Source organism: Schistocerca serialis, chromosome 2 (assembly GCF_023864345.2).
Source record: "Schistocerca serialis cubense isolate TAMUIC-IGC-003099 chromosome 2, iqSchSeri2.2, whole genome shotgun sequence".
Lineage (NCBI taxonomy): Eukaryota > Metazoa > Arthropoda > Insecta > Orthoptera > Acrididae > Schistocerca > Schistocerca serialis.
In genome coordinates, this window is record NC_064639.1 from 504,335,626 (window position 1) to 504,362,580 (window position 26,955).

The window sequence follows — 26,955 nt, forward strand, 5'->3', positions numbered from 1 at the left end:
TCTTTATTTATTTTCCCAGTGCAGTGAATTTATGGTAGAGTTTACAAAGTTTGAAAATGAACAATGTTACCACCAATTTTCAGATGCAGATTCCCCTGTACTTTGAAACATTGCTAAACTAAATTGTTGGTCATCGATCATCACTTTCATCAAAGAACTTTATACTGAATCAGAGTTGTTCCTGCAACCATAACTAATAATTCCAACAACTGCTGAATGTGCATTTCATTGATTTGCAGCTTTCCCTTGGATGAAAAACTCTGCTAACAAGTGTTGCATGGAGTAATCTCACATGAATATGTTATATGTAAAGATATATTTTATCATAATGAGTCATCATGTATCACACAGTACTGAAAATTAACTGTGGAGGTTTGAATAATTGCTGTTCAAAATTATCTACATTACTGGTTAGCAGTCTGGTTAGCAGTTTCCATCAAATTTACATGACTGATCTGTCTTGTGTTGTAGCTCTTTTCCTAGAATGATTAAAGTTCCTGATATACTATGTGGCACGATCATGGTATAAAATAAGCTTTATGAAATGGGAGAGGAGAGAAGATGGGGAGAGGGAATTCAGGGGGATGGGGAAAGGATGCTCTATTGAACACGACAGTATGGGTATGGGACACTTTGCAACACCAACCTCGCTTTAGGATACGGAGGCCATTGATGCCAGCTATTATTATTTCTACTTCCCTCATCAAAATGATGACAAAGTGGCAGTAGAGGCTGTCAACAGAATAAAGTTAGCCAAAGTTATATTTGGTGCTTATGCATGAGGTGAACCATATGAGTAATCCTTTACAGCAATTTCTCTCCTATATTAGTCTCATTTAGTGTTAGACTCGCATCTTTAAATTAGGGATTTTTCTCTTTCTTCATTACAGGACAAGGTAAAACACATTGCTGGCAGAAGGGGGTGGCAATTCATTGAAATATTTTGCTGTAATGTAACAGAGTTGTTGCACAGTCTTCATTACATAACAGTCCTTCAACATTGCTCAGCAGAATTTTGTGAGAAACAATGTAACTTTTGTGAAACTTCTTTACATACTGTAAACATGTGCCAAGTCAGGATATGAAAACAGAGTTCTGCTCTTTCTGACTGAGTTATCCCAACATGACTTATGATCTGCATTCACACTTTCATTTCTTCCAATACTTATCACATACTTTCCAAACTTCAAAGAAGATCGCCTGTATACATTGCCAGACTAGAGTATACATTGCCAGACTAGTGTATACATTGCCAGACTAGCACTCCTAAAAAAAAGTCTGTAATTCCTGCATATGTTCTTTAACCTTTCTTATAAAGAAGAATTATCTGTGTTCCTATCCAGTTGAATTGCACTGTTCAGTACCCTAGAGGTTCCTAACAAATGTAAGCTGTTTCCAAAGTGTATTTAGGGTAAATCTAATAGAAATTCTGTTACATCCAGGTGTTTTGTTTTCTTTAACTATCACAGTGTATTTTTTTTAAATTATCACTACTAACTGTTACTCACTACTGTGGTTGCTTATCAGTGTTTCATTATCATGAAGTTTTAGGAGTTCTTCTGGCTCACCAAGTGATAGATGTGAGGTTTTGAAACTAGAGCAATACTTACAATTTTTTTTCCTTCCATTTCAACACATTACAATGCCTAAATGTTTTATACAATATCCCAGTGATGACTAATCATTGTTTAACACAGTCAGTTACTCAATCATAATCAAATGCAGATTCACTAAAAGCCCAACATATTCTACAAAGGCACAATACATCTCTTTTTGTCATACAGCATTTAAATGAAACCTTCACTGTGAATCTTAAAGCATCTCAGATGCAATAAGAGACATGTGATGCTCAGTGTCTAAAATGCAATGCACTGTTGACTGTCCTAATGTCTCTCTAGCTCTTATGGCCAAATGAGGAACTGCATCTAAGTTCCAGCAGATCTGAGATTGCTCCAAGGTCTGTCAGATTCAAGTAAGTTTTGCACCTTGACCTCTCTTAGAACAATGTGTTAGAACAATGTGCTAAATCAGACTTATGTTCACAAGGTTTATCATAAAGTAAATTGTATTAATAATATTGTTGGTATCCTAACCTGGACTTTCCATTGCTTAATATTAATAATATGTTTATTAGGACTTCCCAGATGTAATTGTTTTAAATACAGTTCTTGGATTTACCAGCAGATTTTATTATTGTATCTCTACAATATTTCATTGTAAAAACTGTCCAGCTTCATCAGCTGGTGTAGAATTATTTTTAAAATTTCAGAAACCACACATATAAGTAAACTTTGAGTTGGCACCATCATGCAATAATCTACAAACCTTCTGAGTTGCCAAATTCCATGAAGGGTCATCCACATCCCATATTTAAAAATATTGACACTACACTAGAAGGTAATTCAACTTTCTAAAGTTGTCTATGTTCTTCCTAAATGTTCAATTTATTTACATACCAAATTTTATCAAAACCAGTTCAGCAGTTTAGCTTACAATCTTATTATGGATTACTGGAAGCACTTATATAAATATCATAAATTTGTCAGTTTGCAGGCATTCAAAATGTGGTATAAAATTTGATTGTCATGTGTGGTGTCATTTTAAAACACAGAATTTAATATTTTCGTTTTATGTCTGTTATGTTTGATTTCAACAACATACTGATTCACAAAAGATTGGCTAGAAGATTTTGTGATTCATTTATTGACATTGTAGAGGATCAGAATCCTCTAGGATTTTCTGGGAGATCATTCATCAAGACATATTGCTAGAAATTTGTGACCAGCTTCATGCACATTTATTTTTATAGGCTCGTGAATTGTTATTAACACACCCCTATATATTATAATACACTTTTTGTGAAGTGAAGGTGTAACAGTCCTGTTTGTTTAACATTCACTGAATGAGGCCATTTGTCTTGAACATGAATTATGATGCATTTTAGCTATTACCACAATTCAATGTTCTCAATTCATCTTTCAAGAGAATGTTCATTGGTGTGATTCCTACAGTTATATTTATGTCACAAACGTGATGTACTTATGGAAATTTCAAAATCTGGTTAGAATGAGTACTTCCTAGATGTTTTTTAAAAATCATTCACTAATTCATTCATCAGAATCTGACTATCATAGACCTGCACAATGAAATTTATTTGAGATATAGTTGTTGATATTTAGACACTTTTCTTGTAACCTCCTTCTTATAATATTATTAGCTAATGTATATGTCCATCAGTTTTGGAGAGTGTATATCCCAAATTTATATTCCTGCAAAATTTTAAAATATTTTATTCTAATGTAAATTAGACATGTGTAGTAAAACCAAAAATATGACAGAATGTTCATATGACAACTTTTTTAAACCCATTCGACTCACATAGTTAATGATAAGCACACTGTGATCACATTTGGGGGAAGTGGAGTTCAGATATCCACTGACAACCCTGATGTAGATTTCCTTAACACTCTAAGCGCCAAGCCCGTAAAATTTACGGGCCTGGGATCGCGCGAAAATCACCAAGCCCGTAAAATTTACGGGCCGCTACATTTAATTTCATTCAAAACACTGCAACGTTATTTCTACGGGTTTGGCCAGCGCTATACGTTTTTCAGATGTTTATTAACAAAATGCGTCCATAGATGTCACGGCAGCGCTGTAATTCATGTTAAAACTTATCTTTGCGTTCTCAGTCTGTATATCATTCAGTTGTTTGTCATCATGTTTCGGCGCGGTTTATCAGACGCAGAAATTGCGGATTTGATCAATCATAGCGACACTCTGGATAATGTAGAGAGTGATTCAGACGATTCTGAATGCAATGGTGTGTTTGAAGGTACGTATTTCCGAATTTTCCACGTAATTGTGCAGTACGCACATATCTGTTGAACATGTGTAAACGATGTATGTAGTTACACATAATGTGATATTCTTTTTAGAAGACGAGATTGATGACAGTTTGTCTTCAGATGAAGACGAGAATGATGTTGAAGGTGTTGCTTCAAATCCAGCAGCTGTGCCGTATCCGAAAGACAGTGAGTGGACTGCAGTTGACACCTACCGACCTCTGCCTGTCAACACGACACCCAGGCAGATACTAGTGGATATTGATGAGTCGAGTTCTGTACTGGATTGCAGTAAAGTGTTCCTTACTGACAGTGACGTAAATGAACTCAAGAGACAGACAAATTTGTATGCATCACAGACAATACAGAAGAAAAGAAGAGGAAATAATCTGAAGCCCCATTCAGTTTTGAGTTCGTGGAAGCCAGTGACTATAAGTGAGATGAGGCGTTTCTTGGGTATTATTTTCCACATGTGTGTTTCGAAAAAGCCAAAAATTGCGGACCATTGGAGCACTAATCCTGTTCTTAGTTGTAACTTTTGTCCCCATGTCATGAGCCGTTTGCGTTTCACTCAGATACTGTCATGCTTGCATCTTGTTGACAATTCAAATCAGAAAAAACCAGGCGAAGATGGATTTCATCCACTTTACAAAGTTTTGCCATATTATAATAATTTGAAGGAGCGATGTATCCAGGCATATCGTCCCTCAGAAAAAGTGACAATTGATGAAGGAATTTGCCCATTTCGAGGTCGTGTGAGTTTCCGTGTTTACATGCAAAATAAGCCTCATAAGTATGGACTGAAAGTATATGCTGTTGCTGAAGCCAGTAGTGGCTATGTTGTAAATTTTGAAGTTTATGCTGGTAAGCATATTGTTGACAATTCTTCGTCTGCGGTTATTTTGCGATTGTTGTCTGACAGCAGCTTGCTGAACAAAGGCCACACTGTGTATTTAGATCGATTTTATTCCAGTCCAGAGCTATTTCAGCAACTGGCAGAGAAAGGCACTGGAGCTGTTGGTACTGTGAACAAATCCAGGAAAGGATTGCCTAAAGATTTAGTATCTGCTAAGCTGAAAAAGGGCGAAATGTCTTTTCGGCGTAAAGATAATGTATTGGCAATGAAGTGGAAAGATAAGAGAGATGTGTATACATTGTCTACAAGGCATCAAGCAACATTTGGTACGCATACTAAGAGAAATGGGTCTGTAGTATTGAAACCACTTCAGGTACTTGATTACAACCTCAATAAAATTGGAGTGGATATTGGAGACCAACGCCTGCAGTACAATCCGTTCCAGCACAGAACTGTGAAATGGTGGCGAAAATTATATTTCCATTTGCTGCTTATGGGAGTATCAAATGCATTTTGGCTGTACAATGCAGTGCACAGGAAGAAAATTACAATAACAGACTTTATAACAGTGCTTGCAGTTCAGCTTGTTGAAGACGACACACTTGAATTCATTCCAAGAAATGAAGGAACTGTAGGTCGGCTAACAAAGAGACATTTTTTGCAGCACATACCTGCAACTACTAAGAAGTATGCTGCTCGTGTGTGTCACGTGTGCAGTTCCAGGAGCAAGAAACAGAGTGGCAAGGCTTCTCGCAAAGAGACACGATACGAATGTGAACAGTGTGGCGTTGCACTCTGCCTGGAACCTTGCTTTAAAATTTTCCACACTAAAAAACAATATGATTCTGTGTGAAATTTATATGTAATACTGTATACTATCAGAAACATGTAATGTAGTGCCACAATTTTGGTTAAAAATAAATCACAATTGTATTCCCTTATTCGTATGACTTTTTCTAAATTCTTAAAACATCTAAGTGATTTCTATAACTGTACCTTAAAGCTGTGCATTGTAAAGTAGTTTCTTTCACTCAGAATTAAAGTAGAAATGTGCAGCTTCAAGATGGTACCAAATTTGCCACAATCCAAACAGTAGATTTGATGCAGTAATTTTTTTAATATTGGTAAAATTGCCCGGTTTCTAGGGACGGGTGCATAAAATAGGCCTGGTACAGAGAGTGTTAAATCAGTTAAGACCAATTCCACAATGGAAAGAACACAGCAGATTCTCTTCCCATCTTTGCTAGTGATACATTTCTAATGAACTTGATGCTGACATATCATTATAATTTAATCTTCCTTCCTTTTCAGTCTGGAGGAAAACTTAAGAAACTGTAATTTATATGTTAACATTTCATAGCTTCACCCTTTATCAAAATACTGTAAAAATTTTTGATTTACGAAAAAGTGTTAATCTCTCTGTGTTTTAGTTATTTTTTTAAACTTACATGTATCTTTCTCAGTTTTCAATAAATTGTTTGTTACCTTGAGCCTCGTGATAAGTGCAGCATGTGACTATTTGCATATGTTCCAGAAGGTAGTGTCAGCATACCACCTGATTTACTGGAACTGTATAAACAATACCAGAGGGAGATCCATGCTACATCCTATGCAACTGATATGCCTCTATTACCACAGGTAGTTAAATACTATTATAAATACTATTATGCTACATTAGTTTCTTTCAATGAATTGGTGGGCAACTTACAGCAGATTTTCATCCCTGAAGGTATTATTCTATAGATTACTAATAAAATTAATAACAAAGTTATTTTAAAAGCCATTTTTACATGTCTTTTTACTGTAAAACTTCTCTGAGAAAATTTTATGTTATTTTAATATCAAATTTTCAGACGGGGGACCCATATGGGAATGGAAATGACAAAGATGAGAAGGACAGGCTTCCTCCTATAAATCAACAGTAAGTAAATGTTTCCCTTGTAATACCCAGTTATTACATGCAGAACAATCTGACGTGAAACCCAATTATAGGAAAATCTAACTTCTTGAGGAAATATTAATTCTGGATACAGTCACCTCATATTTTACCATTTTTAAGAACACAATAAGCTAGTATATCTTAAAAGAAGGGACTTAGACAAATATCTCACAGATTTTGATCAAAACTGAACATCATTACTGGTTACCACCAAACAATATCTTTTGTGATGCATATAATCAACTGACTACATTTTCTTTTATTCATAAAACTTAGAATTTCAAACCATGATGATTACTGCTACTGCGAATATGTAATTATTATGTTTTCACAGTCTGAAACTGATTATATTTTTTTGTTTGGTATTCAGCAAAACTGACATGTTTCTGTAATATATTGTGCTCTTATCAGATGTCAGGATCTGTACCACCTATATGCAGAGGGAATCTGCAGCCACAGGGAATATTTACAATAAAATGGTTCTGTCACTTTTATTAAAGATTTAAAGATTAAAGATTTAATTTTTTCCTTAATTTTTTGCAACTCTTGTAGACTGTTTTGCAATAGAATTTTGATGCAGCCATCACCTATGGGAATTTTCTTGTCCCTTGGGCCTACATCTTTCCATAACATTTAATAAAATAATTGTTATTTTTACTGAGAAAATGAAAAATAAAAGACAATGTCCTTTAGAAATTAAATAAAAATCCATTCCTTAGAAGGAAGGACAAAATGTATTGCCATAGAGAAGAAAATCAAAATCTACTTTTTAGCTAAAAATTTCTTGTAGAACTTATCTAATTCTGTAAAAATTCGATATTACTGTGAACTACACTCCTGGAAATGGAAAAAAGAACACATTGACACCGGTGTGTCAGACCCACCATACTTGCTCCGGACACTGCGAGAGGGCTGTACAAGCAATGATCACACGCACGGCACAGCGGACAAACCAGGAACCGCGGTGTTGGCCGTCGAATGGCGCTAGCTGCGTAGCATTTGTGCACCGCCGCCGTCAGTGTCAGCCAGTTTGGCGTGGCATACGGAGCTCCATCGCAGTCTTTAACACTGGTAGCATGCCGCGACAGCGTGCACGTGAACCGTATGTGCAGTTGACGGACTTTGAGCGAGGGCGTATAGTGGGCATGCGGGAGGCCGGGTGGACGTACCGCCGAATTGCTCAACACGTGGGGCGTGAGGTCTCCACAGTACATCAATGTTGTCGCCAGTGGTCGGCGGAAGGTGCACGTGCCCATCGACCTGGGACCGGACCGCAGCGACGCACGGATGCACGCCAAGACCGTAGGATCCTACGCAGTGCCGTAGGGGACTGCACCGCCACTTCCCAGCAAATTAGGGACACTGTTGCTCCTGGGGTATCGGCGAGGACCATTCGCAACCGTCTCCATGAAGCTGGGCTACGGTCCCGCACACCGTTAGGCCGTCTTCCGCTCATGCCCCAACATCGTGCAGCCCGCCTCCAGTGGTGTCGCGACAGGCGTGAATGGAGGGACGAATGGAGACGTGTCGTCTTCAGCGATGAGAGTCGCTTCTGCCTTGGTGCCAATGATGGTCGTATGCGTGTTTGGCACCGTGCAGGTGAGCGCCACAATCAGGACTGCATACGACCGAGGCAAACAGGGCCAACACCCGGCATCATGGTGTGGGGAGCGATCTCCTACACTGGCCGTACACCACTGGTGATCGTCGAGGGGACACTGAATAGTGCACGGTACATCCAAACCGTCATCGAACCCATCGTTCTACCATTCCTAGACCGGCAAGGGAACTTGCTGTTCCAACAGGACAATGCACGTCCGCATGTATCCCGTGCCACCCAACGTGCTCTAGAAAGTGTAAGTCAACTACCCTGGCCAGCAAGATCTCCGGATCTGTCCCCCATTGAGCATGTTTGGGACTGGATGAAGCGTCGTCTCACGTGGTCTGCACGTCCAGCACGAACGCTGGTCCAACTGAGGCGCCAGGTGGAAATGGCATGGCAAGTCGTTCCACAGGACTACATCCAGCATCTCTACGATCGTCTCCATGGGAGAATAGCAGCCTGCATTGCTGCGAAAGGTGGATATACACTGTACTAGTGCCGACATTGTGCATGCTCTGTTGCCTGTGTCTATGTGCCTGTGGTTCTGTCAGTGTGATCATGTGATGTATCTGACCCCAGGAATGTGTCAATAAAGTTTGCCCTTCCTGGGACAATGAATTCACGGTGTTCTTATTTCAATTTCCAGGAGTGTATATGACAACCAGCAACATTTATTTTAAACAGATGTCTATTCTTATGGCACAAAGATAACTGTTATTCTATAACAAACATCAATGTTTTTGTATGTATTCTCCTGTGTAGCCTGATGGCACTTTTCCAATATCCCACCAGTTCAGTAGTAGATGAAAAGCAGTTATTTAATATAACTGATTTGTCAGCCATAGAATTTTTTGAGGTAGTCCCATTTCTGTTAATTTCATTATGTTAACTTTAGCCTGAGTACACACAATCATTTTATAGCAATTTAATTATAGTTAATTTTCATCATTAAAGCAGTTGCTTTGCACTCTAATATATACCTCAATTTATTCCATGACTCTTAAGGTCCCCCTTCATGATGGTATATACAGGACATAGAGTATAAGAGAATTAAGTAGATAATTAAAAGAAACTTTGCAGCATTTTCTTAAAGTGGTTTCTGAATACCTTGGAAAACTAAAATCAGGATGGATGAAAAAAGGTCTGAATCACACTTCTCCTGAATACGTGTAAAGCATTAATCACTGTTCCAACCCTCTTGATATCGCCAACATATTTGCTATGCTGTATCATCCCATTCTTCTATTATTCTACATTCATATTCTAAATGGCCACAAGCACCTCTGTATCATGCACCAACACCCTGATCTCAAACAACTAAGACATATTTGCCAACAGGGTTTCCAGCAACTTTTCCATTTTCTTAAATGAGAAAGTTCCTTAAAAAATCCTTCTTGCCACTCACAAAAAGATATTGAACTGCCATAGAACTTATTTATTATCCACCTCTAAGCTACATCAGCATCAACACATGTACTCTGCAAATCACTTTGAAGTTCACAGCAGACAATAATTACCTTTGGACCACATGTTAAAGTTTGACGCTCTCCCGCAAATAGGGAGCATGGGAAGAATGGCCACTATAGTGCACTTGTAATGCTGTGATCAATCTAATATTGTCATTGTCTACCTTAAGAGAGGAATATGTAAGGGAATGAAGCATATTCTGTATCCTTAGTTTTTTTGTGGAGTACTGGTTCTTGCAGTATGTAAACAGGGTTTAACAGGATAGCTGATGCCTATCTTCAAGCCTCCACCAATTTCGGTTTTTCAGCATTTCTGTGATGCTCTGTTCTGGCCAAATCATTCCATAACCAATTTGTGGACCAGCAGGTTGAATAGTAACAATCCTCTTCTTTGCTGTTTTTACAAGATTCTGAAAACTATTTCTGCGGTCAGCCAGAAACTGATGGAGAACATACTGACCATAATTTCCAGTCTGAAAGTCCACATTCTCCTTGTGCTCACTGAAAGAAAATGTTCCAGCTAGCTATTTCTACAACAGTATCAGGAACTATGATTATAAATAAAAGATTTGAGTTTTAACTGATTAACACATTCATAAAAAGTTCACACACACAGATGTAATAACATTCATGATGATGATGATGATAATAATAATAATAATAATGTCCCTATCATAAACAGCACTAGTAGCAGTTCAGAGGTGTCCTCTATGAAAAGTTCCAAGTCTATCATCCTGACTTGTAATCATCAAAGTTAATTGCTTGCCACAAAAATGGAAAATATTCTCACCACTTGCCACATGGTTTTGTCAACAATTCAGGCAGCAGACAAACAGTTACTTCTTTGAAATCTAATTGACTCAGGACAGTGTATAGTCCTTGCAAAGTTCACTTCCTACTTTTAATGACAATGAGTGTGGTAGCTGCCTGGCTGTGACATCATTCAAGAAACAGCATAACCCGACATTTGACTGACATTAACATTTTGATGGCTTGGGTTGAAGTGTCTCTCAACTGCCTCTCTGGCTGCATTTACATATGGGAGCAGCAGATGGCCAAACAGAACATCTGACCTGCAGTCAGTCAATCTATGACAGGTAGCAGCATTTAAATAGCTGCTTCCTCAGATATGTATCATTTAATAACTTTGTTGTGTATAAATTCACAACTTGCATAACCTTTATATGAAAGAAGTTAAGTTGACTTTAGATATTGGAAAAGTTTCTGCTTGACTGCATTTAAACTTTGCCAGCTAGAATTTTAGAACAGAATCAACAGTATAACATGACATCTGAACTATTTCTTTAAGGTCTTTGTATTGATTATTATTTACATTAAAGCCTTGAAACTTGCTATACTTTTATTATTTAATCAATGTAATCAAGTGCTGTAATTAGAACTTTCAGTCATTAATACAAAAGATACTTAATCTATTGTGAATAAGGGTGTTCTTGTTCCAAATATAGTTTTTGGTGAATTATTTGAAAACAATTAGAGGTAACTCAGTGGAGTCACATAGTTAATGTTTTTATATCAAACTGAAGCTATATAGATTTATCAAAACACAAAGATGATGTAACTTACCAAATGAAAGCACTGGCAGGTCGAAAAACACACAAACAAACACAAACATACACACAAAATTCAAGCTTTCGCAACAAACTGTTGCCTCATCAGGAAAGAGGGAAGCAGAGGGAAAGATGAAAGGATGTGGGTTTTAAGGGAGAGGGTAAGGAGTCATTCCAATCCCGGGAGCGGAAAGACTTACCTTAGGGGGAAAAAAGGACGGGTATACACTCGCACACACACACATATCCATCCACACATATACAGACACAAGCAGACATATTTAAAGACAAAGAGTTTGGGCAGAGATGTCAGTCGAGGCGAAAGTGCAGAGGCAAAGATGTTGTTGAATGACAGGTGAGGTATGAGTGGCAGCAACTTGAAATTAGCGGAGATTGAGGCCTGGTGGGTAACGGGAAGAGAGGATATATTGAAGAGCAAGTTCCCATCTCCGGAGTTCGGATAGGTTGGTGTTGGTGGGAAGTATCCAGATAACCCGGACGGTGTAACACGGTGCCAAGATGTGCTGGCCGTGCACCAAGGCATGTTTAGCCACAGGGTGATCCTCATTACCAACAAACACTGTCTGCCTGTGTCCATTCATGTGAATGGACAGTTTGTTGCTGGTCATTCCCACATAGAATGCATCACAGTGTAGGCAGGTCAGTTGGTAAATCACGTGGGTGCTTTCACACGTGGCTCTGCCTTTGATCGTGTACACCTTCCGGGTTACAGGACTGGAGTAGGTGGTGGTGGGAGGGTGCATGGGACAGGTTTTACACCGGGGGCAGTTACAAGGATAGGAGCCAGAGGGTAGGGAAGGTGGTTTGGGGATTTCATAGGGATGAACTAACAGGTTACGAAGGTTAGGTGGACGGCGGAAAGACACTCTTGGTGGAGTGGGGAGGATTTCGTGAAGGATGGATCTCATTTCAGGGTAGGATTTGAGGAAGTCGTATCCCTGCTGGAGAGCCACATTCAGAGTCCGGTCCAGTCCCAGAAAGTATCCTGTCACAAGTGGGGCACTTTTGTGGTTCTTCTGTGGGAGGTTCTGGGTTTGAGGGGATGAGGAAGTGGCTCTGGTTATTTGCTTCTGTACCAGGTCGGGAGGGTAGTTACGGGATGTGAAAGCTGTTGTCAGGTTGTTGGTGTAATGGTTCAGGGATTCCGGACTGGAGCAGATTCGTTTGCCACGAAGACCTAGGCTGTAGGGAAGGGACCGTTTTCCAACCTCAACTCCTTTGGTTCCATCAGATTCACCTGGTCCTACTCCAAATCCCACGCCACTTTCCTTGACGTTGACCTCCATCTGTCCAATGGCCAGCTTCACATGTCCGTCCACATCAAACCCACCAACAAGCAACAGTACCTGCATTATTCTTGTGGCAAACAAATCTGCTCCAGTCTGGAATCCCTGAACCATTACACCAACAACCTGACAACAGCTTTCACATCCCGTAACTACCCTCCCGACCTGGTACAGAAGCAAATAACCAGAGCCACTTCCTCATCCCCTCAAACCCAGAACCTCCCACAGAAGAACCACAAAAGTGCCCCACTTGTGACAGGATACTTTCTGGGACTGGACCGGACTCTGAATGTGGCTCTCCAGCAGGGATACGACTTCCTCAAATCCTACCCTGAAATGAGATCCATCCTTCACGAAATCCTCCCCACTCCACCAAGAGTGTCTTTCCGCTGTCCACCTAACCTTCGTAACCTGTTAGTTCATCCCTATGAAATCCCCAAACCACCTTCCCTACCCTCTGGCTCCTATCCTTGTAACTGCCCCCGGTGTAAAACCTGTCCCATGCACCCTCCCACCACCACCTACTCCAGTCCTGTAACCCGGAAGGTGTACACGATCAAAGGCAGAGCCACGTGTGAAAGCACCCACGTGATTTACCAACTGACCTGCCTACACTGTGATGCATTCTATGTGGGAATGACCAGCAACAAACTGTCCATTCACATGAATGGACACAGGCAGACAGTGTTTGTTGGTAATGAGGATCACCCTGTGGCTAAACATGCCTTGGTGCACGGCCAGCACATCTTGGCACCGTGTTACACAGTTCGGGTTATCTGGATACTTCCCACCAACACCAACCTATCCGAACTCCGGAGATGGGAACTTGCTCTTCAATATATCCTCTCTTCCCGTTACCCACCAGGCCTCAATCTCCGCTAATTTCAAGTTGCTGCCACTCATACCTCACCTGTCATTCAACAACATCTTTGCCTCTGCACTTTCGCCTCGACTGACATCTCTGCCCAAACCCTTTGTCTTTAAATATGTCTGCTTGTGTCTGTATATGTGTGGATGGATATGTGTGTGTGTGCGAGTGTATACCCGTCCTTTTTTCCCCCTAAGGTAAGTCTTTCCGCTCCCGGGATTGGAATGACTCATTACCCTCTCCCTTAAAACCCACATCCTTTCATCTTTCCCTCTCCTTCCCTCTTTCCTGATGAGGCAGCAGTTTGTTGCAAAAGCTTGAATTTTGTGTTTGTTTGTGTGTCTTTCGACCTGCCAGCGCTTTCGTTTGGTAAGTCACATCATATTTGTTTTTTGATAAATTTTTCCCACATTGAATGTTTCCCTCTATTATATTGAAGCTATATAGAAATTTACATCTTTCTGTGTCTAATATTTAGCACCTTCAAATTTTCATAAAAATGCCGATTTTGACCAAAATATTCCTCTGATCAGGTTGAGACTTGTAACAGTTGATTGTGACATACATTTGCACTTTCTGAGCAATTTTTTGCTTTCTAATTGCATTTTTAGCACCACTTATTTTTTTCTTAGAGCAATGTTCATGTGATCATCTGAGATTTAACAATTTTAACATTAATTTACTGAAGCGTATATCATCAAAGTTAGGAAAAACTATTTTAATTTTTGATTTCACTCCCAGGTTAAGGTGCAATACTTAGTATGCTATGCATGGGCATGTTATGATGACATGGCACTAATAGCAGTGAACTGTGGCAAGTCTAGGCACACTCACTCGCCTCTGTATCTCTCAAATGATACAGTGCTTGTTTCGCACAATTTGTGCTGCACTTCTCTGTACATAGAAAATACATTTTTAGATATTGGTCCCACATACACGAGCAATATTCTAAGATGTACACAAATCATTTGCAAGCAGTATTCTGTGTAGACTAACTGCACCTCCCCAGTATCCTGTCAATGAACTGAAGTCTGCCAACTACTTTACCTATGGCTGAGACTGTATCATCATTCCATGTTATATCCCATTATCCCAACAAATTGTTGCACCCTGGTATGTCATACATTTAAAGCAAGTTGTCTGCATCTACATTTATACACTGCAAACCAACATGAGGTGCACGGCAGAGGATTTACCCCATTTCACCATTCTTTCTGTTCCATTCATGTATGGAGCATGAGAAGAATGATTGTTTGAATGCCTCTGTGCATGCAGTAATTATTCTAATCTTCTCATCATGATTCCTTATTTGAGCAATACATAGGGGAGTATAGTATATTCCTGGAATCACCATTTAAAACTGGTTCTTAAAAAATTTGTTAATAGACTCGCTCAGCGCAGTTTACATCTATTTTGAAGAGTCTTCCAGTTCAGTTCTTCAGTGTCTCTGTGGTACTCTTCCATAGATTAAACAAGCCTATGACCATTTGTGCTGTCCTTTTCTGTATATGTTCCACATCCCCTGATAGTCCTATCTGGTACAGATGCCACACACTTGAGCAATATTCTAGAGCAACAGTGGTTTGTAAGCAATCTCCTCTGCAGATTGACTGCACTTCTCCAGTATTCTATGAACAAACTGAAGTCTGCCACCTGCTTTAGCCACAACAATGTGATCATTCTATTTCACATCCTTATAGAGGGTTCCACTCAATTTCACCAGTGACTCATTGATATTATAGTTATAGGATACTACATTTTTCATTTTGTGAAGTACAAAATTTTACATTTCTGAATGTTTAAAGCAAGTTGTCAATCTTTGCATCTTTTCAAAATCTGACTGAATATTTATGCAGCTTGTTTCAGATAGTACTTCATTATAGATAACTGCATCATCTGCAAAAGTCTGATTTTGCTATTGATAGTGCCTGCAAGCTCATTAATATACAATACAAACAGCAAGGCTCCGAACAAACTTCCTACATATGATGATGACTCTTCATCCAAGACAACATGGTGTGCCCTCCCTACCAAAAACTCCTCAATCCAGTCACAAATTTCACTTGATACCCCACATGATTGAATTTGTGACAATAAGCGTAGATGTGGTACTGAGTCAAATACTTTTTGGAAGTTGAGAAGTACCGCACCTACCTGACTGCCTAGATCCAAAGCTTCAATACATTATATGAGGGAAGTACAAGTTGGGTTTCACATGACAGATATTAGCGGAATCCATGCTGGTTGGTATTGAGGAGGTCATTCTCTTCCAAGATACTTCATTTTGTTTGAGCTCTGAAAATGTCCTAAGATTCTACAACAAATTGGTGTCAAGGATATTGGATGGTAGTTTTTTGGATTGCTTCTACTACCATTCTTGTAGACATATGTGACCTGAGCTTTTTTCCAAGAACTGGGCACAATTTTTTGTTTTAGGGATCTACCATAGATTATTGTTAGAATAGGGGCTAACTTACCCTCAAATTCAGTATAGAATCTGACAGGGATTCCGTCTTTGTACCACTTTAAAAAATTATCTACGTCTGCCCTGATATTTGTTCAGCTTTTTCATACTGTTGGCCCTAGCCCTGCTACATTGGAGATAACAGCATCATCTACAAAAAGTCTGGGATTAGCATTCTCTGCAAAAAGTCTGGGATTAGCATTCTCTGCAAAAAGTCTGGGATTATCATTATTACTTTCTGCCAGGTCATTAAGATACAGCACTAACAGCAAGGATGCCAACATAAATCATTCATGCGTATTTAAATTTTTGGTATATCAGCGATGCTACAGAACACCTTTACAAACTTACATCCATCCAGTATCAGAAAGATAATGTAGGAAACATGGTATGTTGCAATGATATTCTTATCAATTACAATACTGTAATTAGCCTGTCATAAAATAATATGATGCAGCAGAATATTTAATACCCACATTTGAGCTACATCTACAGCAAGCCATATTTTCTGCATAACCCAACAAATTGTTACACCCAGTTAGGCCAGACCAGGAAGAAAATAAAACTGTACTATTCCACTGGCTGACATCAAATCTTTATGCTTGATATTGGTGGAATGCCAAAACTGCAGTAGCAGAATAAATAATTCTGCATCCATAAAGAGTAAAATATATCAACAAAAATAATCAATTTTTGAAAATATAATATAGAGGAATAGATACAAAAATTTACTCACTAAGTGGCAGCAGGAGCAAACACATATATAGATTAAATAAATGTGGAATCTATCAGAGCCAGAGGCTCCTTCTTCTGGCAGAAGCAACAAAGTGGAAGGAAAAGCAATGAGGGAGAAATACTGGCAAGGTGTATGAAACGGGGTAAGTTTGGAAAAGTCGCTTGGAACTCCAGATCAGGGGAGACTTTCCAGATGGGGTGAGAAGGAAAGACAATCAGTCTTTTTTTATTGTCCTCAGAATCCAACTGACTGAACCTGGGTAGTTAATGTAAATCAGATCTACACCCTCTCAGATAAATTGAGATAATTCTGTGAAAGGTGCTAGTAACTGCTAGTATTATCTGGTATGGAAAAGGATCTTCCAGTTCAACAAATAATTAAATCATAACTGATCTTTAACTCCTTAATCATTAAACAGAACACAATATTGCTAAGTGCATAATTACTCATCCACTTACCAATAAAGGGGTAGAAACCAAGCCCTGCAGGAAAAAAAGGACAAAAAAAAGAGAGAGAGAGAGAGAGAGAGAGAGAGAAAGCTATTTTGCTGAACAAACACCAAAGTATCACATTCAAACCAAGGCCCCATAGTGTTATGATAGCAAGGGGCTGCCACAGAGGATGGAAAATCAACAAGATTTGAATGGATGCACATGGTTGGCATATGAACTTCAACCATATTAGCAGACAGTAACTCAAATACCAAGCAATTGGCCCACCCTGAAGATGCTTAAGGCACATAAGCAGATGGTGACACACAGGAGAAGACAATAGAAAGGAACACTTTGCGAATGTCACATTGTCCCGAAATTCACTCAATGGCAGTAAGGTACCTCACCATAGTTCTCAGGCACAATGCTTCCATCTTAACCAAGGTGCCACAACCATGGACTGACACAGCAGGAATAACTTCAGCCATCTCATGTCCTCCATAGCCAACAGGATGAAAACTTGTTCTCAGAAATGCATCCCCATTTGGAATACTGAATACTATAGAGATGGTAGGGCTCAATCTCCACTCTCCCAAAACTGAAACCCCATTTGAGGATTTACAAACCTTTGTCTATTTCTGACCTTATTTGACTTGACTCAGATGGACCATGAGGTCATCTCCATTGTCTACCACTTTGGCCCTGAGTGTGTCTGGATTGGGAACTTCCAGCACTTCCAGCACTCTATAGGATCCCAAAAAATGGGGAGACAACTTTCTAGGAACCTTATCACATGAATCCCTACTCCTAACATTTTTGACAAAGACTACATCCCTGACTTGAATATTATCCAGACGTCACCTCATGTTGTGCTGCACCACTTCCCTGCTATGGGCACATCACATATTAGCCTTTGCCCTTCACCAGACATCCTTGATATACTTGGCAATCAGGTTGTTGGGCAACAGATCTTGTATGCACCACAGGTTGACCAAGCAAGAATTAAGGAGATATGATATCATAAGCACAATGGGAGTGAGTCATGCTTGGGTAGATCAGATGGTGGAGCACTTGCCCGTGAAAGGCAAAGGTCCCAAGTTCGAGTCTCGGTCCGGTACGCAGTTTTAATCTGCCAGGAAGTTTCATATTGGGTGCACACTCCACTGCAGAGTGAAAATCTCATTCTGGAAACATCCCCCAGGCTGTGGCTAAGCCATGTCTCCACAATATCATTTCTTTCAAAAGTGCTAGTTCTGCAAGGCTCGCAGGAGAGCTTCTGTAAAGTTTGGAAGGTAGGAGATGAGGTGCTGGCAGAAGTAAAGCTGTGAGGATGGGACGTGAGTCGTGCTTGGGTAGCTCAAATGGTAGAGCACTTGCCCATGAAAGGCAAAGGTCCCGAGTTTGAGTCTCGGTCCGGCACACAGTTTTAATCTGCCAGGAAGTTTCATATCAGCACACACTCCACTGCAGAGTGAAAATCTCATTCTGGAAACAATGGGAGTAGTCTGATAGATTTCATGTCTAATGGTATTAAAGACAAAATTTAACCACAGCAAGGTACATTTGCAACCAGTTTGAGCCTCAGAGTGGAAGGCAATAAGCAAAAATTTCAAATTATGATTGACTGTTCCACAAAGGATGCCTGGGGATAATAGTGCACAGTGGTGACATGTTTAACCACAAAGTGGAAACAAAAGTTATGAAAATCCCTTCAAGTACAAACAGGAGCATTATCCATAGCTAAAATCTGGGGAAGAGCGCAAATTAAGGAAAAATTGTACTCAGAGGGGTAATGCGCTATGCATCCATACATCCCTACTGTACAACAACCACCTAAATTTGGCAAACCCATCAACGATGACAAAAATATATTGATACCCACCTTGGGTTTGAGGCAGAGGACTGATGTCATTGATAAGGAGGCATTCCATGGGCATCTCAGCTCTAGTATTTGGTTTGGCCATCTGGAAGTTCTGACATTGAGCAACCATCATCCTTACATCTTGATAATATGTAGGCCATGTAAGGAATTCTTAGAGTTTATGGATAGCTTTATAAAGAACTACATGGCCTCCTGCCACTGAACTATGATGGTGCTTCAGCACCACTGGGATCAACATGGCCAGATGCAGATTTTCACCAGATGACTATGACCCGCATTACAACATCAGATCTTTCTCCTGAACTCATACCTGAGGACTGACTAGCCAGACGCTCAGTATCCCCTGATACACCCCAGATTGGGATCCTCCTCCTGATGTCCAATCAAATCACTGAAGAATACAGCAATATTAGTAAGAATAAAATTAACCTGCTACTCCACCAGCTCAGTGATTCTTAGAGAGCATTCTCTTTCTTATTGCTTCTCAAACATGTGACTCAGAGCATCAACTACCTTGTTATCCCACCATTTTACATGGTGCACATTGAACTTAAAGCTACATATCCTCACCCCCCGTCACGCAATGTGTCAAGTATGAAGATGAGCCAGAACCCAACTGAGAGCCCGATTATTGGTCTCTAGCATAAACCCTTAATGTTCCAAATAGTATTTAAATCTCTCAAGAGTGAAAAGAATAGCAAGCACCTCCAATGCTTAAGTAGAACATTATCTCTCTTATGGCTGTAAACATTGGGAAACATAAGCCAATGGCCTTTGCTCAACTTCTTGCTTCTGAAGAACAGCAGCCAACACAGGGTTGGAGACATCTGTATGAACAGCAAAGGACAAATCACAATCAGGTATGGCCAAAATGGGAGTGTTACTTAGGGCAACCTTAAGAGAGTCAAATGCAGCTTGCTGACTGTCCACCCACACAAAGGGCTCTCCTTTCTTGCACTAAAGACTCAGAGGACCCACTAATTCAGTGAACTGGGGTATGAATTGCTGGAAATTGTTGCTCATCCCTATGAACTGCACCACTGCTTTCTCAGTTTTGGGAGGATGAAAGCTATAAATGGTCTGGGTCCTCAACTGGTCTATTCTAACACCGCCAACCAAAGCCAAATGTCCAAGAAAGAAAATCTCCCTTTGAAATAGAGTGACTTTAGTTGCCTTCACAGTGAAGCCAGATGCCTTCAAACTTCCAAAACCAAACACAAGTGCTGAACATGATCCCTGTGGTTAATGGGACCAGATAGACAGGTTTTTTAGGTTAAAGACAAAGTCCAGGCAGACAATAATCAAGAAAAATGGAATAAAAGTATCTTCATGTACAGTAAACAGTTATAAAGCTAAGGGCAGTATCGATTTACTTCATCAAAATATCAGGGAAAAAAGTAGATGAGCTCTTAGTGCAGTTAGATGATCACAAATAAGAATGAGATTGATATACTTTGTCTGTCTGAACACCATGTAACTGTGGGGATGGAAAGTGCCAGTCTAAATGGGTATAATTTAGCATCTTAGATTTGCAGATCTAGCACAGATAAAGGAGGAGCTGCCATTTACACAAAACAAGGGTATAAATACAAAACTGAAGAAGTAAACAAATTTTGTGTCAATCATAACTTTGAAGTTTGTGCATGCAAACTATAGCTACATAATGTAGTGTTGATATTAGCAACACTTTACAGGTCCCCATTAGGAGATTGGAATCTGTTTAGACAGCAAATTCTTATACTGTCTATGGTTGGTAATGCCCAGATTGTTGGTTAGAAACTCAAGGAAGTTACACAACAGCTTAAGGGGAGCCCGGGTTCCAAATGCCCCATATCAAAATCCCATTCCTTGCTCACACAACTATGATTGCTATACAGTGTCACTTGCCCAGCATTGTTACGCTTAGGAAACTCCACCTCCAGAGAGAAACCTAGGTAGAAACTCTTAAATGCATAACTCAACACAAGGCCTGTCTTATCAACAAAATCACAACAAATTCACACCCTTCGTGAAGAAAACCACCAACATGACAAAACACCTTTTACGCCTCAATACAGGAAGGGCTTCACCATTGATGCTCTGCAAGAAACACCAACTGAACACAATTCTGGAGGCTTACAAAGTGGCGATAGCTAATGTAGCACCAGTGGCTCATCAAGGAAACACTACTACCTAAATCAAGCAAGGCACACAAGGGCTCATTGTTAACGTAAGTACACAAGAAGGGAAGAGGATTAGCAGCTACAGCTTTCAATGCCTTACAGTGAGTAGATATGACAGAGAAAGTCCCCTGTCATCTGCTCCTCTGGTGTCAGCTGTCCAGAGCACGTTTAACATTAGTCCGGCACTGTCAGGCAAGATGGCCAGGCTGGCCACAATGATAGCAATTTCCTCTAATAGTGCATTTTTTACTAAAAGAGGCAACCTCTGGATTGAGGTCCATGTGTGTTAAAACCATGCCCTGTCTCCTCCTCTCCTCTGATCTGCTTGCTTAACTCCTTCTGCAGGCATGACAAGATCATCAAATTTTGATAAGTCCTTGGGTGCTCTGCAAACAAAACTCTAGACCAATCTCCCAGCTTAATGGCTTGCAGGATAGTGCCAACAATTTTCTTCTCTGGGACTACCAAATCAAAGGCTGCAGCAGTTGTACACACCTCCCAGACATACTTAGCCAAACTTTCATTAGTGTCTTGAGCACCATATAAATATCCATTACCATGGTCACTTTTGACTTTGACCAATAGACGCTCTCTTAGTATGCATGCAGCCAACTCCTTTATGTACCTCCTTCTGGCAAGACCCTCCCCAGTTATAACTGCCAAGGACCCTTGACATAATGGTTATAGTAACTAGAAAATAGTTTTCCTTGATAGCTGGGAAAAATTAACTTGCTCCTCTGACTTCACAATAAACCCCAAAAACTCAACTAGTTCCTCCTGGGTATTGATGCTGAGCCACTCTACCCCACACAAAAGCTTTCTTGCAAAAAGATTAGGCAACTTAGCAAAGAGCACTTAAAGTATTCTCCACCTCCCAACTTCCAACTCCTGGAAGAACTACCACCCTTTAGACAACCTCAAAATCTACCTCTCCACCAACCTGCCTGCCTCCCTCCTCTAAGTTACTCAAACCAATTTGCAAGTTAATTGTTTTGCTATGCAGTTGCTTGACAAAAGGTTGAAATATGGGATCAACAGCAACCACGACAAGGTCCTCTATCCTCCACAGTCAGTGCATAATTTGAGCCTGCATATGATAAATCTGATGACGTGAGGGAATACCATATTTTAAAAGGTTCAAGTTTTCCTTGAATTCAGATAGATAAGTAGAGCAGTGCTGCGTGGTGACAGTTACGTGCCCAATCAGCTCCACTGTTACCTGCACCAGTATACCTGCCACTGCCTGCAGTTGCACAGACAACTCAAAAATGTCCACATCACCCAGAAGGTTTTGGATCTTCTTGCTTGTTCTCAAACCCCCACTCTAGTCACATTTTGAGGCTCCATTTGGAAGGCAATGGATTTGAAAAAAAGAAAAAAAAACACACCTAGTTACAACAATCAATTATGCAAAAAAGAAATCTTGTATAAATTATGTTCAGTACCGTACAAACACCCTACACCCAAAGAGAACCATGATGTGCTACAAAATGGTACACAGCTATTGTGTGAGATTATCTAGGAGGGAAAGGACTAAGCCCAAGTAAGGTTGAACATCATTTATGGCCAAAATATTTATTTAACATTTTGTACTTAAAAGATGATTCAAAGCAATTAAGAAAAATTTACTTCTAAGCTTTCAACAATTAATTAAAAAACACATTAAGACTAACAACAACAAATCTCAAGAGAATTTCATAAATATTTACTTCCCCAACATGTGGTACAGAGTTTATTTTGCATTCAAATATGACTTTAATACACTGCTACCCTGACCCAAGTTATACTGTTAAAAACATAGGAAACCCTGAATGTTGTATGTGGTTAGGAAAATATCTGTGTTCAAAGACAACCAATAAGCTTTGCACTTAACTATCACAGTTATGGAAGCCAATACTTTCAACAACCACATCAATGAAGTAAGGAAATTTGTTGCAGTTTCTTGAGAATTAATTGCTTATCACTAAGTTTCAGTTCCTATCATGAGATAACATGTAATTATTAGGACGTCAAAACATTTTAGTACAAGCTTATGTAACAGGAGAACAATAAATTTTTTTTTACAGTACCTATGATTCAATGTGACAGCTACAACAAGAATAATTTGTGTGACAAACAATTTAACAATTCACTTTATCATATTTTTTGACGGCAGTTTACTGATTTACAATTTGCTTGGTGTCACAGAATGTTCGCCAACGCCACTCACCAAAGAAATAAAAATTTAATAAAACAATAACCTTAAAATTTACATTGAGTTCCCCAAAAGGAGACACACACATTTCAAAAAATACATAATAAAAATGCCAAGGAAGGTACAATATTGTGTCAATTTTTTGTCCACCCAGGTACAGTTTTGTGATAAATCTAGGCAATTCTGCACATGGCACTAGTAACTGCTAGTATTACCTGGCAAGAAATAGGATCTTTATGTTCAACAAATCATTAAATTGTAAATGGTCTTAAACCCCTCAGTCACGAAACTAAGCACAATATGGCTAAGAGTGTAATAACACACCTACAACACCAATAAAGGAGGAGAAATCAAGCCCTCCAATATTAAAAAAAAGGGGGGGGGGGCTTATTACCAAACTCACACTGAAGTCACAACAAGGAGATAAGAGGATTCACTCGCCAATCATAATTCAATTTCAGAACAAAGCCCAATTGTGTAATGGTGGCAAGAGGCCACCATGCAGAATGGAAAATCTTCAAGATTTGAATGGATGCAAATGACTGCCAACAAACTTTGATTACATGAGCAGACAGTACCTTAAATACCAAGCAACTGGTATTAATAATTTTGTCCCAGAATTAACTAGTTCACTAGCAAGCATAAAAGCTATTCACAGCAATAAATGAGGTAACTTAAACCAAAGTCCACAAAGCTATCATACACAAGAAGGTAAAAAAAACCACTATGTATTAATTACAGAAAATCACAGATTTATTGGTGGTTCAGTAAGGAGTTGGTACAAAAACATGCAGGAGTCTTGAACTTGCACTCAATGTACCCACTACGGAGATTAGCAAACAGGAAAATTGAGTGGGCATTTTTAGAGTTCTAATAGCCATGAAGGTGGGTAAGGTGTATAAGCAGACAGTGACACATTAGAGAAGACAATAGAATCAGTGGTGGATATATATATGAGGGTGCGCAGGGCACACAGCCTCCCTACCCTCCACCCTTGCCATCCATGCCACACTGCCACCCATGCTGCCCCCACCAGTCAGCCCACATGCTATTTGTTCATTTCTTTCATTAGTTGACTTGACAGAATTGAGTTATCGAGTAGTTGTAATTTCCTATGTAACCCGTGCGTCCACATCATCGTATTTTATACATTTCTGTTTGGCACATTAATAGGTAACACATACCTATGAGAAAAGTTGCAGCCATTCTAGTGATCTCAATACATTATTCTGTCTGGCATTTTTTCAAGATTTGTTGCAAATATTCTAATGTTTTGTGATTAAAAAGAGACTAATGGGAGAGATTCTTCAATACATGAAAACAAGCATAAATGCCCTTAATAATCATGATTCTGTTATGTAAGCATTGTCTGTTTGTCCTAGATCTGACTATCCTACTTTGCACATGCTGTACAAAATAGTTGCTTGTGTACATGCATCTATTGCTACGGTAGAAAGAAGTTTTTCAACACTACGCCGTACAAAGACATGGCTGAGATCAACAGGAGGACCTACTTAATAGCTTAGCTCTGTTGAACACTCATCCTGACATTGATTGACTTATTGACAATATAATTAACCAATTTACCTGGATGAATAGCTGCATAGAATTCATCATTTGAGGAAGAGAACCACAATTGTAACTTTTTTATGTCATAAGATGGCATTGTCTTGTATATGTGTATAATCAGTTTAAATAAAACTTTCTTAAACTTTGCATGTGACTTGATTATTTCTTATTATTGCAAAAGTAAAGGTAGCTCAAGATATCTTTAGGGCCCCCTCCTTGAGGTTTTTCTGTATCTGCCACAGAAAAGTAAAGGTAGCTGAAGATATCTTTAGCGCCCCCCCCCCCCCCCCCCCCTCCCCTTGAGGTTTATCTGTATCTGCCACAGAACAGAATGGAACAGTTTGTGAACCGCACACTGTGTCCAAATTCACTAAGAGAAGTAAGGTACCTCGCCATAGTATTAAGATGCCATGCTTCCATCTTAATCAAGATGCCACAAACACAGACTTCCACAGTAGGAATAACTTCAGCCACCTCATGTCCTCTGGAGCCGCCAGGATAAAAAATTTTTCTGGGACACACAGACCCAGGTAGAATACTGAAGTCCAGTCATCTGATAGAGCTCAAATAATAAAAAACCCTACCTGAACATTCCTTCCTGCCCCACCAGCTGCTGCCATCCTACTCACTCCTTGCTCTGTCACCTTTTTACATCAAAATGACTTGCCTTCCACTTCAGACAAAGATGGCATGGGGAAGACATACCACAACCCATCAAGAGAGTATAGCTCAATGATCTTTCTGGTCAAGATTGGGTTTGACAAGCACAAAGATAAGCAGTGGAAACTTACTGCGTGTAGGTGGGCATTATCTTCCTGAAACGTAAGCCCAGGATGAATTGCCAAGAAAGGCAACAAAATAGAATGTATAATATTGTTTACATACCACTGTGCTGTGAAGGTGATGAAGATGACAATAAAATGGGTCCTGATATGAAAAGATATGGCACTCCAAATCATCACCCACTGTTGTCTGGCTGTATGGTAGGTGACAGTCAGGTTGTTATCCCAAAACTGTCTGGGACATCTCCAGACATGTCTTCACTGAAGACAATTCTACTCCAGTCAATGAGATTCCAGACTGTAGATGTGTCTGGAAATACCCCAGACTGGGGGTTGGCTACCAAACTGACTATCACCAGCCATACTGCCAAATAACCAGGAGTGATGGCCTGGGGAACCATTTATTTTCATATCAGACCCCTTTGTTTGCCATCCATGGCATCCTTGCAGCACAGGAGTACATTGATGATATCCTATGCCACATTTTGTTGTCCTTAATAGAAGTTGTCAAGGGCTTACTTTTCAGCAAGATAATGTCCACTCACATATAGTGAGAGTTTATACTGCTTATCTTCATGCTTGCCAAAACCTACGTTGCGAAACAAGGTAACCTGATCCTCCCCAATTGAAAACATTTGGAGCATTATGAGCAGTGCCTTCTAACCAACTTGGGATTTGATGATCTAATGCACCAATCAGACAGAATTTGGGGCAATATCCCCCAGGATATACAACAACTATATCAATCAGTGCCAAGCCAAATAACTGCTTCCATAGGGGTAAGAGGTGGAACAACACATTATTAACTTACTCAGACTGTGAAGCTCTTTCTTTTGTATAAATTATCCATTTTTTCTAAAATTATAATCATATTTGTTTGTTAGTATATGTACATCACATCTGCCAATTTCTGTACCATTCAGATAATTTTTTTATGGTGCATAATGTTTTTCGTTTTGTCTCAGAGTGTATCTTTCAGCAGATTCTTAGCAACATCAACACACTGTGTGGTAGTTGCGGGAGGGTAGAGGAGGGGGTGAGGGGGGAGGGAGGGGGTTATCTGTTTACTTCATGCCTACCCTTATAAAAAATATTTAAATAATGTAAATTTCATTAACTGTTGTTGACTTTCAGTCACAACATACTTTTTAAACAGATATTAATGTGTAAGTAAGGACCTTAACCTGAAAATATTGAATATGACACTTACTGGGGAAAGTGGCATCTACTACTAAGACTTAAATTTCAGGGTAAAGTTTAACTGAAAATTTTTAAATATTTAT

At 39.6% G+C, this 26,955-nt stretch overlaps 1 protein-coding gene and 1 long non-coding RNA gene across 2 annotated transcripts in view; one reads left to right on the forward strand and one right to left on the reverse strand.

Annotated features, from left to right (window-relative positions):
• The window catches only part of LOC126457464 (kinesin-like protein KIF19), a 610,440-nt gene that overhangs the window by 540,437 nt on the left and 43,048 nt on the right, over positions 1 to 26,955 (forward strand). Inside the window, exons 12-13 of the mRNA XM_050093755.1 lie at positions 6,236 to 6,339; positions 6,555 to 6,622. Of these exons, the coding sequence (XP_049949712.1) occupies positions 6,236 to 6,339; positions 6,555 to 6,622 (172 nt within the window). The remainder of the gene's footprint in view (positions 1 to 6,235; positions 6,340 to 6,554; positions 6,623 to 26,955) is intronic.
• On the reverse strand, positions 2,166 to 3,599 carry LOC126457467 (uncharacterized). Its single transcript, XR_007585473.1, has 2 exons — positions 3,379 to 3,599; positions 2,166 to 3,269 (listed from the first exon to the last, which is right to left on the reverse strand). It is a non-coding gene; the product is annotated as an uncharacterized LOC126457467 (long non-coding RNA).